Here is a 17,580-nt window from a genome sequence, read left to right as displayed (position 1 = left end):
AAAGTTCCCTGTAGGCAAAGGACATGAACAAAACTGTCAGCTGCAACTCAGGAAAACTCTTCTCTGCTAGGCAGTGCAAAGGAAGGAAAACACACTGAAATGCTAAATGCCCTTCAGTTCCTGCCTTTGGCTGGAAAATGTTTTTGACTGAGTACTCAGGAAGGTTTCCAGCACTGCTCAGCTTCCTTTAAAAACACAGAGACCATGCAAATCCCTCCATCTCCATTTTTTACCCAGATGAGTAAACTCAGTCACAAGAGACTTACCTAACACTTTGTCACAAGCAGGTTAAAGATAACCATGTTTCCCACACCACTATCTAGTGCTCTGTCCTCCAGACCAAGCTTCTACCTTTAACCTAGTCCATCAACCCAAGCCAGCAACTCTTGCCATAGCTTGGACTAATCAGCTCCAAGGACTGGGCATACAACGCAGTAGCAAACATGGGGAGCATGCACTCTTACCTGACAAGTTAGCATAGACAAATGAGATGGAAACAGAACATTCCTACAAGACACAACTTGAATTTATATTTATTATATATATATATATATTTATATATGTACCTTTGTATAGATTAAACTGGGTGGAATTTTATCGTATATATTTTTTGGTATAATACATACAAAACAGGAATGGGAATGTAGCAAATACAAATCATTACATTCCTTGAACAAACTCTTTGCCACATTGACACTGAAAAATTGCATGCAATGGGGAGACATAGAGAAGGGAAATAAGTTCTATTTAAAAAAAAAAAAAAAAAAAAAGAAGCAAATACAATCTAGGTACAACTGTCAACAGAGGAGCAGCACTATATATAGCAAACCTGTATAAATTAAAAGTAAATTTCACTCTGACATCTACTATGACTTAAAGTGCAACAAAGCCTTATTTACCTACAGAAAACAGGAAAAATTACCCCCTCTCCCTATTCCAACCTTTCCCTCAAACAAAACAAAACAAAACAAAAACAACTAAAGAATATACATTATCCACAGTCCTATAGAGACACTTACATCTACTCAGTAGCACCAAGAATCTGATACGGGTATAATTAAAATCAATTAAAACTCAGGAGCAATGATAACATTTGTTTGCTGCTTTTGCAGACTTCCTGCCCTTTATTAGTGTCTGGGAGAAGGAGGCAGCTCTCCCTGTGCTGAAAGCGAAGGTGACAGTGTCCTCTTCAGTGTCCCAGGACACCTCTCTCCACCACTGGCCAAACCATTCTGGCAGTAGGCTAGAAACACATACACACAGTGAGAGCAGCAGGGGTTATGCTAAGGGGATGGAACAGGAAGCTGAGGCCCAATTTGTGTGCCTGGGTGTCTATAGGTCTACACGCACACATGTGCATGCGCATGGAGGGAACAGAACTATCTACACAGAGCTGAAGGGTTGTGTGAGTCCAATACACGTGACGAGCCTCTTTGGTGAGAGGGTGAAAGGAAGGGGAGGAAGGGAGAAGAAGGAAGTCAGCACAGGTCCCCTCTTGCGAGCCCCTGGTTGTGCGGTTTCCCAAGGCCAGGGGCCTGTGCACCACAGTTCATCCGTCTCCACATGCCACCTCTCGGCAGGCCTCAGTAGCCAAAAGTCTCCTGGGAAGCATAGACCATGTAGAGGAAGCCATCCTCATCCTTCTCCTGCTCATAGATCTCTGAGATGGGGGTGGACACGCTCACCATGCTGTGCTGGTTCACCAGCAGGAAGAAAGCCTGGGTGGGATTCAGCTGCAAGCGGCGCCTGGAGGGGCAATGGCAGGAGGACCTGGGTCAACTCACTGTGAGAGCAAGTTCTGCCTCCCCCCACGATGCTGTTCACATAGGACTGGGCCAGCACAACCAGGACCTCCTCCCATATGCTCAGGACATGCTGCTGGTGAGCCATGCTGAGCTCCTAGGGGTTCTAAGGCATCAGGAGTTGGGGCTCTGCAAAGCTCCTTTCTCCAAACACTGCTGCGTTGGGCAAAGCAGAGGGGACTCTTCCATCGGAGCTGAAGGATAAAGGAAGGGAACCGGAGTCCCCTTTGTCAGCTCATGAAGTAAGGGAGAGGTCATAGTCCTTCATCAGGTGCTGGGTATCCCTCACAGACATAACTTGTCCATACTACAACAAAATGTTGCTGTGTTTTTTCTGTCCTCTATCCTCACCCTCAGCAGCTGCCTTTGCCTCACCCTCACCCCACTTCTCTGTGTTCACAGCACGTCAGTCAGGGCCACCCTACTCACCGGATTATTTTGACCAATTCACTCATGTTGACATGGTCTGGGACAAGGAACTTGGTCTTGTCCAGCACTGGCAGCTGTTTCTCCCCTTTATAGCGTTCAATGATGACCTGGGGAGAAAGTCAACAGCAGGGTTAGCCTCAGTTTACAGTGCCCCAAGCCATAGCCTCAAGGTCATATAAGTGGAGAAGTTGAGGTAAGGCCCTCCTTGTTTCTCCCTGCAGAGAAACAAAAAAGGACACAAGCAGTGACCGCCAGGTTGGCTGCAGACAGCTCTTCAGCAAGAAGTCATTCCCAAGCCTGCCTGCCAGAGCCAAACAGTGGAGAGCATCCAAGATAAGTGAACTAAATATCAACTGCTCTGGCTGACTGAGAAACAGGATGCTCTAGTGGACTGATGCCTCCCCTAACATGCAGGAGATCTGTAATAGCAGCAAAGTGTATTTTAACATCACTTTCAGACTTACCAAAAACTGAGCTAAGGGTCCAACTCCCCATACACATGGCGGAGAGGACGGGGGGAGAGAAAGAGGAGCTTGCTCAACCTGATCAGTCCTGACCAGACAGCCTCTACATAACAGGAGACATTTTCCATCCCTTCTGTGCCATGAAGCTGAGCTGCTGCAGTTCAGCATTACCCTGCTTGTTTAGGAAAAGCTGTGGGTATTCCCAAATAAGCAAAGTTGTCATAAATAACTGCAAAGTCACACCAACATAATCCTTCAGAAAGGTGGGGTTGGATTTTGCCAGTTCCTTGCCTCATGATAACAGTCAGCCACACTGACTCCAAAATGCATCAGAACCCATGGCCATTTGTCTGGTGGCAGGGAGCTTCCATGGCACTTCAGCACAGTGCCACCAAGGGAACAGCCCAGCCTGTCCTCCTTGACTTTCAAGAGATCTTGCTTGGCAAAGTTCTTACCACACCTACACTCACGGAGCAGCATGCATAAATCATGCTGCCCAAAAGATGGCTCCATGGATCCAGAAGGAACAGGGAACACTGGGATTTGCCTTTGGGAATACTGCTTGATTTGCCTTTCTCTTAACTGTTTGGTGGCACACCAGCTTCTGTCAGCAGCAGCAAGGCAGCTCCTGCTGCCTGACCACAAATAAAAGCACTGAGCATCTCTGGGGTCCCTGCAGACCCAGTCAGAAGTGCAGTGGAAGAACATCCAGATCCCTTCCCAGTGCAGAAGGTCTCCTGCGCACCCCATTCCCACTCCTACTCTCTCCCTCTGCAGCAGAGGCTGCCCTGGAGAAGGGTCCCCTCACCAGCGCTTGTCTTGCTGGGAAGGAGAGCTGTTCCCAGACAGCCAGAAGAGTCCTGAACACCTACCAGACAGGAAGGAATCACAGGACAACACACCATTTGTGTGGCTGCACCTTCATCAGGAGCAGCACCACATACACAGCGCATGCAATGCCATATGCCCCATGCAGAGCTGTGGGGAACAGTGGGGCCAAGGGCAAGGATGCCAACTGGGATTTGCCTTCACTGCCTCTCAGCCCCTGCTGTGGCGGAAGGATTGCGGAGGTGAAGCTAAACACAAGCAGAAGCAGCAAGGGAAAAGTCTGGAGTGAGAACAAGGTGGTATTCCCAGACACCACTCTCAGCTTTCTCTGTCTTGCAGGGTGACACCACTGCAGCCTTTATTTACCACTGGCTACTGAGACTCATTTCTCCCCTGGAGAAAGGAATCTCCAAGGGTGTTGGCCTGGAACAGATTGAAGCCCAGCTGGTAACAGTGCTGGAGAGAGGCACCTTGCCAGTCACAGCAGCCAGCAGAAGGCAGGGGACTGCAGGACATTGCACTCAAGCCAAGCTTGGTTCCCCCAGGAGACAGCAGAGAGGTGGCTCAGCTCCTTCCACAGCCTGCTCACCACTTGCAGAGCTTCCTCCTCAGGTGTAACAGGAGGAAGTGTCCCCTAGCACAGGAGTGTGCTCTAGCACAGAGCCTGCACCCTAAGCAGTGCCCAGACAAGGGAGTGGCACAAGGCACCTAAACACCTCTTGAAGAGCCCATCCCCAAAAGGTCACACAAGGTAAACCCAGAAGCCAAAGAAACAGGACAACCAACATATGAAGGGTCCCTCAATACACCCATGTACTCACACTGGCCATGTGTCTCCTCTTTTTCCAGAGCAAAAGACCATGAAAAAACAGATATTGCTCCCTTTTGCCATATAGGGTCCTGCTAAAAGAATGATTTTATGTATTTACATACCTCCTAACTTCCCTTACTCCCTGCAGGATGAGAGGCAAGCACAAACAAAGCTATCCTATCCTGTTCAATTTGAGTTTCACTTTCACAAATGAGTATTTTGGCTACAGGTTTGGAACAGTCCAGTATTTTGGAACAGTCTCAAGGGGCTGGACTCTCACAACAGCCACATACAGGGATAAAGCTCGGGCCACTGGGAGACACAGAGGCAACACCTGGAGCTCAGAATTTTAACAGGAGTGTGCACAAAGGGACAGCAACGCAGCAACTGCTTGCACGTACACCTTCAGCTGTAGAGGGCCCTGTACACCTGGGCTGTGCCTCATTTCTCACTCGTGTATCAAAGACAGGTAGCTATCTCTAATTACCAGACAGTTCCATCCCACCAAGAAAAGCCTTTGAATTAATCCAAGAACGGGCTGATGAGGATGTCCCAGCTGGTAAAGCAACAGCTACATTGTGCCTTGAGTAAACACAGGGTCCATCATGTAGAACAGCTCCAAGAGTTTCTATTGCCAGAGCATGAGCTGCTATTTCGGTAACAGCTAAGGAACACGTGGCCAATGGATAACAAGTTCTTGCGTAGCTCTGGAGTTAAATGCATGATCAAATGCTAATATTACATCCCTGAAACCACTGGGCTTGTATACAGAACTACCTCTCCCAAGCTGCTGCCCCAGCCCAGGGGTTCCTCAGCATGGGACAACCCCCTCTCGTGGTAGGAACCCTCCTCAGACATAAAGCGAGCTCGGCACAGATGGGAAGGCTTAGGGCAGAACCTGGGGAGACACGGTCCCACTGCAGCAGGGGCCTGGGCAGCATTCACAAACTCAACTCTTGTTGTGGGGCCCAGACTGAAGAGATGGAAGGGATTTTGTTAGGGAATGGGAACAGATGTTACAACCTGACATAGGCAAGGCTGCTGTGGCTCCGTGTAGCAAGGCTAAGGATGTATTCCCAGGAGGCATGTGCACACACAGCAATGCACGTATATAACACATACAGATCTCCATACACAGCCAGCCACACAGATCAACACTCCTGTGAATGCTACCATCATCAACAGCCTCCCCCTGTCCAGCTGAGTAGGGTGGAAGTCCCTCAGTGGGAATAGGTACAATGTCCCCTCAGTCTCAAAGGCACTCCGGCATTTACTCATATCAAGGTCTGTTGGCCTTGGACACTGGAGCTGAGGGTCCCTGGCACAGCCCTGGCAGGAGCCCAGGGAAGGCTGTCCCTTCCTCTGAGTACATAACTCAAGTTTCCATCCACCGCTGTCCTGAGACCGGGTATTATTTTGGGTCCCCTAACTGACATTGCATCTCTGTGCTCCTCTGTGAATGTGCAGATGTGTTTGTTTGTTTAACCCTATAACCTGGCAGATATTTCTTTTCAAAGCACAAACACAGCCTTGGCTTTCCCTCTGCAGCACTGCTGTCCATGAGTCACCAGATCTCGTTTAGCTGAGAATTAAAGTGCTCTGGGCTTGCTCCTGTTGCTACCCCCAGTGCAAGCTGGGTTGAACAGGATTGTTCCTCTTTGATTTTAGACCCTTCAACTCAACAAAGCTGGTTTGAAGCTTGCAGCTGCTCTTCAAAGGTCCAACTTCAATGGGCTCCAGAAGGAGAGTGCTGGAGCCAATAGCTGGTGAGGGCAATGGGCAGGCATAAGCTCAGCCCATCCTCTAATGGGGCAGAGGATGGGTTTCTAAAGCATCTGCTGCAGGCTCTAGCTAGAGCTCCCAGCAAGGAGGCATGAAGCTGAGGCGGAGTCACCCCACAGCTGCCTGCCAGCCTCAGCTGGAGGTTCCTTCCCAGCAGAACTAAGTGGAAGCAGCACCCCTCGACACACACCCACAGCCTCCTCAGTAGGAGCTGTGTGTTCCTGCAGTCAGCATTTCTTGCCATGGAAATGTAGTCAGCTTCAGGAAATGCGGAGACAGAAAACTAGCCCCTGGCATAAGGTGGATAGGAAAACACAGGACAGCCCCCAGCTCCTGCCTATCTCCTTATGAGATGTGTCAGAAAATCTTAAGCACAGGCAGGCATCATTCTACAATGTGATTTTCCTTCAAACACAAGCAGAAAACTCCTTCCTTCAGGTAGAGTTCAGGTTATCTACTCCTCTGTCTCTATTGGGCAGAGACAAACACATCAACAGTGCTCTTCCCATGCAGTCCCCCACACCTGCACCCCTTCCTCACCCCCTCAGGAAGCACTCTCATGGAGAGATTTGTCTTTCCCTGGGCACAAAGTCAAGCCACACATGCTGCAAATCCTCCAGGCCCTCTGTAAAAGCAAAAGGGGACTCACCCAAAGGCCTAGAGTAGAAACCGGAGATGCAGGAAGAGGGCAGCAGCTGCAACACAGCTTGCTGTGAGTCCTGCTAGCAGGAAGGATGTGACGTGAGCCCTCTCCATCTGGGCCATCTTCTCCCAATCTCATAGAGCTGCAGGCTCAAACCCTTTTGCTTATTCCAATGCATAGGAAGCCCCAGCAACACAAGTGAAGTTACTTTAACAGTTAATTACGAGAAGAGCAAGAATCAGCACTTACTGGGATTTTGTTTGGATGCTGCTCTCGTATCTGCTGTACTTCTTTACAACGATCCGCTGGAAGGAAAAAAGTAAAACAAGGAAGTTAGGAACATCTGGCTGTGATAATTCAAGTCAAAACGAAGCAGCCAACCTACAAGCTACAAACTGACAGGAGGGATATGGCAAAAGTAATACAAATTCTGTTCTCTGGGCCACTGCTTCATATCTTGCAGCAGTGAGATTGTCAGCACAATCTCAGCTTCAGTGAGCAGACCCTTATGGCTTCTCACCACCCAAATCGCCCCCCAAAGATGGGAAGTGCCACCCTGCCTGGTAAAACTGGCCAAAACATGTGGAAACAAAGTGACTGAAATAAAACTGTAAGGATTATAAATCTGTATTCCTAAATCCATGTGAGCAGAGTTCATAACCATCAGTGCCAGGTAGCAGCAGCAGCTTTAGGGTCTCAGCTCTGGAAGCTCAGGCTCCTCATGTCTCCTGGCTGCTTCCCCAGATGATTCTCCATCTGGGACTAGGTTTTAGCCATTTCCTTCTGCCTGCTGTGTACTTGCAAGCACTACTTGGCAGAGTGCCTCAGTCCTAAAGAGATACACCTTGTCAACTAGGACTCCTTCACCATCACAGATCTGCAGCTACAACCGCTCTTGGCCTGAGAGATAGTATTTCTAGACCTGCAGTGGAAACAGGGGAACAAAGTTAAGCAAGGAGAAGGACCCATACGCTGTAGGGTTTTTTTCCTGCAGTTACTCCCAAACATTCTAACACATCTTCCTCCAGAGTTCACACTCACTGATACATACAGCAGGCAGCACATGAAAGTATGCATGCTTTTTGAGCTGACAGGAGAATTTCAATTCCCCCCCCCCCATTGATCTGCCAGAGGAACCTCTACTTTTTGCCCCAATTCAAAACTGGAGGGTGGGGAAGCCGAGCAGGGTGCCAGCAGGCTGTGTGTCCCGCACAGGGACACGGCGGCCCCCGGCCTCCTCCTGGGAGGCACCGCACAGCCTGCAGAGACTTTGAAGTGCACTGGAGAATCAGTGTCACAGATCACAGTGTGTGAGCCATGGGTTATGGCCGATAACTACAGGCTGCCCAGACATGCAAACATCTCGTAGAAGATCTTGATGTCACAGGACCTGTCCTAGATTACCCTGCCGCCCACAGCACCTGCCCCAAGCCTGGCTGCCTTCCTCAGGCAGCCCAAGTGCCTCCTGACCTGCCTCCAAGTGCCTCTTACCTGAGGTAAGGGCAAGTGCAGGTGACTGTATTGTACATGTATTTTCTACCCATAAGTTTTGAGCATTTCTCCTCTAACTACTCAATAAAACCTTGTTGCTTGCAGATACTACTTTGGGAACAGCCTGGAACTCTTTAGAGGCAACAAGGCTACAAAATCACCATATCACAGAAGTTTTCGAGCATTATTTTTGCCTCCCCTGAGAGGAAAACATCCCTCTACTAGGAACAGCCAGACCTTCCTTCTATAGTGCTTCATGGGCTAGCAAGACAGCAAGATTATTTGGACTGAATGAAAAATTTGAGCATACTTGTTTCGGCTCTCATGACTGGATATGTGTTTCTTAATGCTTCCATTTCACCCTATCCAATGATCTGGGGCATACAGAGTTATCCCATGAAGGAGCCAACTTTCCCAAGGTCTCAGTCACTGAGGAGTTACACAGAAATCAGCACAGGTGATGCTGGTATGATGGCAACCCATTGGGAATGTAGGGCACCAAGAGGGAGCAGCCAGCCTGCAGCATATGCCTGCCTCCCTGCAGAGCCCTGCTCCTACTGCTCAATGCACTCCACAGCACATCCCAAAGCCTACAAGCCCGAAGCAGGAGCAGACAGCATATTGGCACACATACTTAGACAACCTGACTGCTGTTGACTCAGATCTGCTGGGGACTAACATAGCCTGCAGAGTGCTTTGTGTTTTTCCAGCTTCAGTATCCACGCTGTCCTGCATCTCTCTGCCATCTCTATAGAGGTGTTGCCATGTGGATGAGCCTCCTCAAAGCCAGCAGGAATTCAGGGCATGAGCCATCAGCTCTGAAGTTCTCACTAGTTGGAGCAACAGCTGCCTATTCACACCCTCTGAGACCTGCCACGCACCCAGAATCTGGTCCTTCTGCTCACAGGGGTTGGAGCTTTTTCAGCCTCTCTCATCCCATAGGACCCTGTGGGACCCAGCAGCTTGGCATTATCACAAAGCAACGGCAGAATGTGCTGCTGCTTCGGCTCCAGGGGCTGTCCGTTTCAGAGTCTACCTTCAGGAAAGCCGTTCAGGGCAACCCGACCTAAGCTGTCCAGGTGCCTGAAGATTCAGGCAGAAGTCTCCAGGACATCCAAAGATCTCCTAAGGATCACGTGCAGTCCCCTCTTAGTCTTAGTGTACCAATTACTTCCACGACTATCTCCTGCCCAAGTAGGGCTGGGAATCGGGAGAAGCCATCCTGCACCAAGCCCTGCACAACGGGGTCATTTCTATGTGCACAACAGAGGTGGATGTGAATCCTCTGCCTCAAGAAAGCATCCTCAACACCCTGCAGCAAAGAATAGCTATATACTACTATCTTTAATTTAGCTCACATGTGGTCTAATTAAGTAAATCACAGGAATAAAGAGAAAACAGTAAGAAGGGATGGAACAGGGATCAGGAGCGTGCAGCGGCTGTTGATAGGGGACAGCCCAGCCCCAGGCCATGCAGGGCACTGCCAGTAGGCAGCTTCCCTCCCCTTCTGCCAGCAGTGTCTGCAGTCATGCTTCACATGCTGCAGATCCGATCTTACAAACCTTGTTCTTCTCCTGAATTATAGTTGTGCTAGTTGAGGTTAAGACTTTCCCCTTTGCTGCAGCACCTGGCTACAGTCAGGTCTTGGCTGATCGGTGAATGAGAGCTGTTTACAGGACCCAGCCCATACCCTCATTTTTCCTCTGGTCCCTCCAAGAGCTGTTTACAGGACCCAGCCCATACCCTCATTTTTCCTCTGGTCCTTCCCCACCACAAGGACAAGCCAAACACCTCCCTGCACTTTGGCAGCTCAGGGACTCCAGCTGGGGGGGATGACAACAACGGAAATAAGACCATTATTTCAAAAGGGCTGAGCAAAGGTGAATAAACTGCAGACACACACCAGAGGGAGAAGCACTGCCTCTGCTCCCAGGTGTGGGCACCATTCATCAGCCACGAGGGGAGCCAGGCTTCTACTGCCAGGATGCAAAAGCTCAAAATGGCAGTAAGATAAAAACCACGTTTTTTTATTGGCTGTTCCTGAAAAAAAAAAAAAAAAAAAAAAAAAAACACTTCACTGCTAGGGCCTATTGAAAGACGGGAGTATTTTTGTAGCAGTGCATATGCCAAGAAAATTGCCTCTCTCTCCTCCAACTGCTGTTTCAGCTGTTAAGCACGAACAGCAAAGCTTGCAAATTGTCCCAAGCACAGGGATCTCTGCTATTTTCTTGACTGAGGTCCTTCCCGAGCTACTCTCCCAAAAATGTGGACATACAACATCTCCAATGGCAATATAGGATGATATCATTATGCCAGTTAAGGACAACAGTGGAAAATTTTACAACTTTCAGAGCATGAACCTGTTTGTCAGAAGCGCCCAGGAACTCTGGCTATGGGACACAGGGCTTGGCTGTGCCGAACACCATGCAGACACAGGATGAAAGGACAGCCCTGGGTGCACAAGAGCTTAATTGGACAAAAGATACAGATGGTGGAACATAAGGCAAACACCTGGCAAAGTCTCCAACAGCAGTTGCACAAGGGGAAGCATTTTTCAGGGGACAGCAGACAAATGCTGGTCAGGCACTGGTACTGCCCTGGGGCAGCAGATGGACTCAGTGACCAGCTCTACTGCCTGTGACCAACAGCAACACTGCAACTTGCATTTGAAAACACCACCTGCACATGCTATCAACATGCTGCAAGGTCAACAGCACCCGAGCTGAGCAAGAGCACTCAGGAAGCCCTGGAGCTGTCTCTGCCACCTGCTAGGTGCTCTGCCAGCCAGCATGAGGCTGAGTCTGCCTCACATCCAAAGAAGCTGCAGAAAACCAACACGTTTCCCCAAGTAGCTGCTGTGCTCAGTCCCACTGCAGAGTGTTGCTGGAGCATGGTCCTCCCGCCAAGAGATCTTCTGCAAGGAAGGAGGAATTGGATAGTCTGAAATAAGGATGCATCTGGGATGAGCTGGCACCTGCCAAAGACATGGGCAAGTTATGCAGGTCATTCCAGATGAATGTCAATAAATATTTATGTAACATGCTGCCCTAAGGCCTGACACCTCTGCCTACCAGGAAATACATCCCTGTTTATCTGCTCACACCACGGCTAACCTGCCTGTCCCTGTCTGGTGCTGGAGAGCTCAGTCTCAGGCCCACGGCACTGCAGGAGGCGCAAGGAGACACTCCCACATCCAGGACAGGAGGATGAAGCTGGTGAGGCCAGCCCTGCCCCAGGAAGGCAGTCCTTGCTGCTGAGAAAGGGCCATTGTCCCAGGCCACATGGGACAGCAGCATTACTGCAACTTGGCAAAGATTGTGATCACTGTTCCTAGCCTTCTTCTTTTGTCTGCAAAGCTGGGGGCCTCTGGATGGGTAGGAGGACTCAGGACAAAACACACTGTTTTGAACTTGCTGTCCAACACAAAGTGTATCTCTGAGATATGGTACAGGTAGAGGGTTATGCTCCGCTGTCACAGAAAGGTATCAGAGGTAGAGCTTACAAATAGATTAAACAGGAATCATGCTCCATTTTCTTAGTGGTTTCACAATGTGAGCACGATTTTGAGCCTACCTCCAGGGAGGAGCATTTGTATCTGTCACATCTGTGGTAAGGGCTCAGCTCGTCGCCAAGCAGAGCCACGCAGCAGCTGCTAAGTCTAAACTCACGCCAAGAGACTTGATTTCTGGTCGCACAGCTCTGTGTCCCCCTGCCATGGAACACACAAGGGGAACACCAGGCCTCCATCATTCAGATGGGGCAATTCAGGGCTTCTCCTCTCTGCACCTGCCCAGGGACATCCCCAACGCAGCAGTGCAGGCGCTGTATGCTCCAGCACACACAGCGAAATGAAGAGAGATGGAGAAGTCTGGAGTCACATCATTGTGACGTGACGGGGGGCGTTATGAGGAAGATACAGCTCTGCTCCATGCATACAGACAGCTTTGCAGTGGGCCTGGCACAGGGGACCAGTGGAAGATGCTCCTGTACTTCCTTGTTGAGCCCACCCTTGAGAAGCTGCATGCAGGCCAAGAGAAGGGGCCCTGCTACACTGAACAGCACTGCAGGGGTTTGGACCCTCGACCTCCCCTCTTCACTTACAGCCCAAGGGCAGCTGGAAGCATCAGCCTGGATGCCACAGAGAGGATGGATGTAGTGTACTCAGTCAGGAGAAGAAATCACTGTCTTGTTACATCAGACCAGATGTTTTCTCTTCCCCTCAGATGAAGTTAACCAAGTAAAGGCTGTTGTTTCTCAACAAGCTTTAGTGCACCCTTGCTACAAAATGGCACTGAGGAGCCAATGGCTCTGCTTCCAGAGACAGGGACTGTGTATAAAGGACAAGAAAAAGAGAAGGAGAAAGCAGATGTTGAAAGCTCCTCCCCTGAGCATGGGGGGCAAACAAGTCCATACCTTCTGTGCCATGTCTGGATTGTACACACTGTGTTTACATCAGTGCTCCAGATAAAGAACCATCTTTTTTTGCTCAATGTTTAGTCACAGTTTCACTAACCCTGGAAAAAGAACAAGTTCCTTTCTTATGAACAGCCAGAAGGCTGTCCTCTGCAAGGGCTTCCCTCTGCCTTTTGTTTGTTCTCCGCACTCCCGAGCTTCCAGGATAGCAGGAATGTACTCACATTTCTCAGAACCACTCAGGATGCTTCAAGTTGTTCAAACAAAGGACTGGCGCTCCTGACAACGACAAGGCAGAACACATCTGCACATGTACAGAGGTTGGGTCAGGTACTGGGTCTGGCTGGAATGTTAACTTTCCCGACAGCAGCCCATACAGTGCCGTACTCTGTACTTGTAGCTGGAACAGCAGTGTTATCACATCAGTGTTGTGTCTACTGCTGAGCAGCAGTGGCACAGCATTGGGCCTTTCTCTAACCCTCCTAGGGGGTGGGCAAAAAGTGAGGAGAGAAATATCACTAGGGCAGCTGACCTAAACCAATCAAAGGGATATTCCATACCATGTGGTGTCACACTCAGCAATAAAAGGTGGAAACAGGAAGAAGAGGGGAGGGGTGGGCTCTCGTTGAGAAGACGTCGGTCCTCCTCTCGAACACCGGCTGCGTGCGTTGAGGCCTTGCTTCAAGGACGTGGTCAATCATCGCTCATTTGTGGGAAGTAGAGAGTAATTTCTTTCCTCTGCACTTCCATATAGCTTTCATTTATTTTGTTTGTTTGTTTTCCTCCCTTTTTCCCCTTTTCCCTTTTACTTCCCCTTAGTTAAATTGTTTAGTTCATGGTAGTCTTTATTTAATTATTATAATTATTTCCCTTTAATTAAATTATCCTTATCTCAACCCGTGAGTTGTTCTTTGCTTTACTTCTCCCCCTCCTCATCTAAAGGAGGGGGAGTGAGAGAGCGGTTGTGGGGTTTAGCTGCCCAGCACGGTAAAACCACCACAGGTCATTGCTGTTTGCACACAAGCATGCTTGGACACGCAGAGATTTGCAGGGCCTATTTGGGGAGACATGCCAGGCAGGAGAGACTCGGATATATTCCTTTGTTTTCCCTCAAAACCTATTCTCAAACTGTCTTCAAGACAAAAGGCATCGAACAATGCCCCAACCAGTTAGTGGTATGTACACGCAGTGGTCGGCCACAGGTGGTGGCACAAGCACGGTGATGTCCTGGGAGACCTCCTGCAGGGCCCTGGTGGCAGCGGTCCCGCCACGACTGGCAGCAGAAGGCAGGCTGAGGCCAAGGGCGATGACCAGGCTGTGGCCACAACTCAGCAGTGGCAGAGGCGAATTCACCAGTCCAGGACTCATTGGAACCTCTGCCCTTCTGGTTGGAGGGGTTATCTTCATTTTTTGTAGTGAAAAAAGTATCAAGTAAGGACCGAGAGACACACAGGCCTTATTATTCCTGTCTGCCAGTTGGGAGCTTTCATTATATATATATATAGTGTGTGTATATATATATATATATATACACACTATATAAAATAAATATTTGCAGTCTGTACATCTAACTGGCATTTGTTTTCAACATAACTCCTCTTGTACAAATATTTTTGTCAATGCTGTTAATTAACCCCACATCAAATCACGTCACAGAACATCCTCAGCGATTAATACAAGCAGGTAGAGGCCACCAGGCATCAAGGTGAAACAGCAAACCTCACTTCAAGGAGCCCTGTCTGTTAAAGCACAGCTGCAAGAGCGTGAGCGCTCAAAGCACAGCGCATGAGGACAAGCTGACCCTGCAATCAACCTCAGAACAAGACCAGGATGTTTTTCCAAGTGACCATTACGCAAAACAGGTATGACAAGCACAGGATGGCACGTGGCAGAGACAGTTTGTCCACTGGTGGTCTTTCAACTGATACAAGCTTGGCCAGCTTATACTAGGTGAGTCCCCAGAGAAGTCAATGCTTTATTTTTCCCTGGAGCCAAGAGGAGAGGGAATTCAGTTCTACATGCTGCTCTCACCTATTGCTGCTTTTTCTGTAAAGAGAAGTGCATTCGCAGACCTGAAGGCAAGTCTCCCAGGGAACTGAATACAGAATGGGAATATTCAGTGTATAGAGGCTGAGGTCAAACCTCAGTCTGTCACCTAGCCAGGGGCTCCAGGACACACACGTACATGTCTCCTCACAAAGTGCCTCAATTTCAACAGGACACCAGGGCACAAGGCTGGCTCACTACGAGACCTGAGCTCGGCTGACCGGCCGGTGAGGTGTAAGGTCCATGTCCATACTCACACCAGTTACACACCGCAGCGAAAACAAAGCCTGAAGCTTGCTGGCAGTCTCTCAACAGCAGGACTGACACTGCAAAACAATCCCTCTGAGAGCAGCGGGAGGCATCATTGCCACCTAACCCGCTGGAGGACTCATGCTCCTCACAGAATGTGCGACGGTGTCATCGGGCAGCGCACATGCAGCTGCAGCCAGGACACACCCTGTTTCTTTGCCACAGACCACAGCTTTGTTCTGGAAACTGTTTTGGACTCCTGCAATGGGCCTGACTAAGCAGAACACGGCAGCCTCAGCATCCCCAGAAAGGATTAGGATGGGGGAGCTGAGGGTCACCACCAGATTTTACCCCCATGCATCCAGACCAAAGATTCCCTGCTGCAGATGTGCCAAGGGCTGAAGCAGCTCATGGCACCTCACTCTCTCACTGTGCTTTGGATCACAGGGAAAGCCAGACTCTGTGCCCTCAGCATGCCTCATCTCCAACCTTTGGTGTTTCTCATACAGTTCCTTTTTCAAGTCCTCAACCACAATGGGCAGGAATCTGGAAAATTTATTCAGAATAGACACAAGATAAAGCAGATGGACAAACAGAAGAAACTCAATGGAAAAATAAATCTCGCTATCAAAACTACAAGGGGAAAATGGGCACGGAGAAAAGCAGGATCCTCACTAAGAGGTGGCAGACCAAGACCTAAGAAAGCCACTTGCTGTGAAAGCAAGCAAGCCAGAGCCTGGGCAGCTTTTGTGAACAACCATATTCCTGACTCTCCATTTTCTGTTTTTTTGGAACTGTTCCACTTCTCTAAAGTTTTGAAGCCTTAAAAATTAAGCCATTCTGAGGGTACAGTGTCCCTGGAAATATTTTCCATCAGCCCTCTCCAACTGCATTGTAAACAGTCACTTCCTGCTCCTGTTGTGTAATGATTTGACGATGAAAACAAGCTGTATTTACTTTCTCCAACGGAGCAATTCCAGCCCTGACCCAAAGCAACTGCGTGGGCTGCCAGGCCTCCACCTCCTTCCCCTCCCCCTGGCCAAGCTCTGCAAAACAGTCAGCTGAGGGAGCAAAAGGGCAGAGGAAAATACACAGAAACAGGCAGCACAGGCAGTTGCCAGCACCAAACTCCCTCATCCCCCTCTTTCCCTGTCAGGCTATTTTAATCCTGCTTTCTTTTAACTGCTCTGAGACTTGGATTTTGTTTTCCTTCAGGTTTGCGTGAAGTCTGAGCAATGTGGAAAGGCACAAGCCAGACTCCTCCTGACTGTGATAAGCTGATTCTCACCAGTTTGGCAATAGGTACTTACCAAGGGTTTGATTTAGGACTTTATTGCTTTTAACAAAGAGCTTAGGAGAGTAGAGTATAAGACAGCAGTGAGCAAAGCAAGCATCCCCTAGGCAGCAGACCTGATATTTGTTAGTGCACGTTTACTTGGATGGGTCGCTGCAGCCTGAGGAGGCTGGGTAACTGCTCAAGGCTGGAAGGGTTGTGACAATAAGTTGCCAAATAGTTACAGTGTCCAAGAGAAAAGCAGTGAGGGGCTGGCTCAGCACTTTGGGAGGAAAAAGCTCCAGTTTTAAAGCCTCGCGTAGGAAACATGCCCCAACCAGCACCTGGCCAGCACCTGACACCCAAGTTCCTGTTTGGCACCAGTAGCCCTCGTTTGGGCATCACCTAGCAGTAACGCCCAGATGATCCCTCCCTGCTCGGGACGTGACCGCCAGAAACACGCGTGTTCCCCAGCGTCAGCTGGCAGAGGTCAGGAGAAGCAGCAGCTGGTGTTCCACCCGGTTTCACCATCGGTTCGGCAACCAGGCCCGGCGCCTTCCACGGCAGGCGCCGCCTGCCCCTGCACAACGCCGCGCGCTTGAGCGAACAGCGCCCGGGAGGCGAGGGAGGAACCCGCAGGGCTCAGAGCTCCGGGGAGCCGCCCCCGCGCCGGGCGGCCGGGGCGAAAAGCAGCTCCCCGGGGGGCTGCGGGGCACGGTGCGGCGCAGGTTTCCCTTCCCTTCCCTTCCCTTCCCTTCCCTTCCCTTCCCTTCCCTTCCCTTCGTCCCCGAGCCCCAGGCCAGGCCCTCCCCGCCCTGCTCACCCCCCGGGGCCAGCCCGGAGGCCCGGTGGCCGTGGGTCCCCCGAGCTCAGCCCCAGCCCCTGCCCCGCTCCCCAGGCGGCCGCCTCCCACCGCGCGTGACCGGGCACCGCGGCCCGGCGCCGCCCGGCCGCCCCTCGCGGAGCCGTCCCCACGGCTCAGGGCCCGGGCGGGGCTCACCGAAGGCGCGGCGCTGCTTGAAGGGCCGGTCCGAGGGCATGGCGGGGCCGGGCCGGAGCGCGAGTGCCGGCGGCGGCTCCGTGCGGCGGGCGCTGCGGCGGAGCGGGGCGGTGACGTCACCGCGGCACGCCTGAGGGGCGGGGCCTCTGCGCCCCGGAGGGCGGGGCGGCGGCAGGGCACGGGGCGGCGGCAGGGCACGGGGCGGCTGCAGCCACCGCGGCCTCCGCGCGGAGCTGCCGCGAGCCAATCAAAGCCGGCAGGGAACGGGACGGCAGCGCGCCGCGGGGGAACGGCGCTTCGCGTGCCTCCTGAACGCACGCTGCGGCGCAAGCTGTGCTCTGCTCACAGC

At 50.8% G+C, this 17,580-nt stretch overlaps 1 protein-coding gene across 1 annotated transcript; it reads right to left on the bottom strand.

Moving 5' to 3' along the window:
- Positions 1–613: 613 nt before the first annotated feature.
- On the bottom strand, positions 614–17,323 carry MAP1LC3A (microtubule associated protein 1 light chain 3 alpha). The gene is made up of 4 exons (XM_032198471.1): positions 17,232–17,323; positions 7,009–7,064; positions 2,232–2,338; positions 614–1,746 (listed from the first exon to the last, which is right to left on the bottom strand). Exons 1-4 carry the CDS (start codon positions 17,269–17,271, stop codon positions 1,584–1,586), a joined length of 366 nt encoding a protein of 121 aa, XP_032054362.1. The 5' UTR covers positions 17,272–17,323; the 3' UTR covers positions 614–1,583.
- Positions 17,324–17,580: the final 257 nt, after the last annotated feature.

The sequence above is a fragment of the Aythya fuligula genome, chromosome 16 (genome assembly GCF_009819795.1).
Source record: "Aythya fuligula isolate bAytFul2 chromosome 16, bAytFul2.pri, whole genome shotgun sequence".
Lineage (NCBI taxonomy): Eukaryota > Metazoa > Chordata > Aves > Anseriformes > Anatidae > Aythya > Aythya fuligula.
This window is presented reverse-complemented; position numbering and strand designations above follow the sequence as displayed.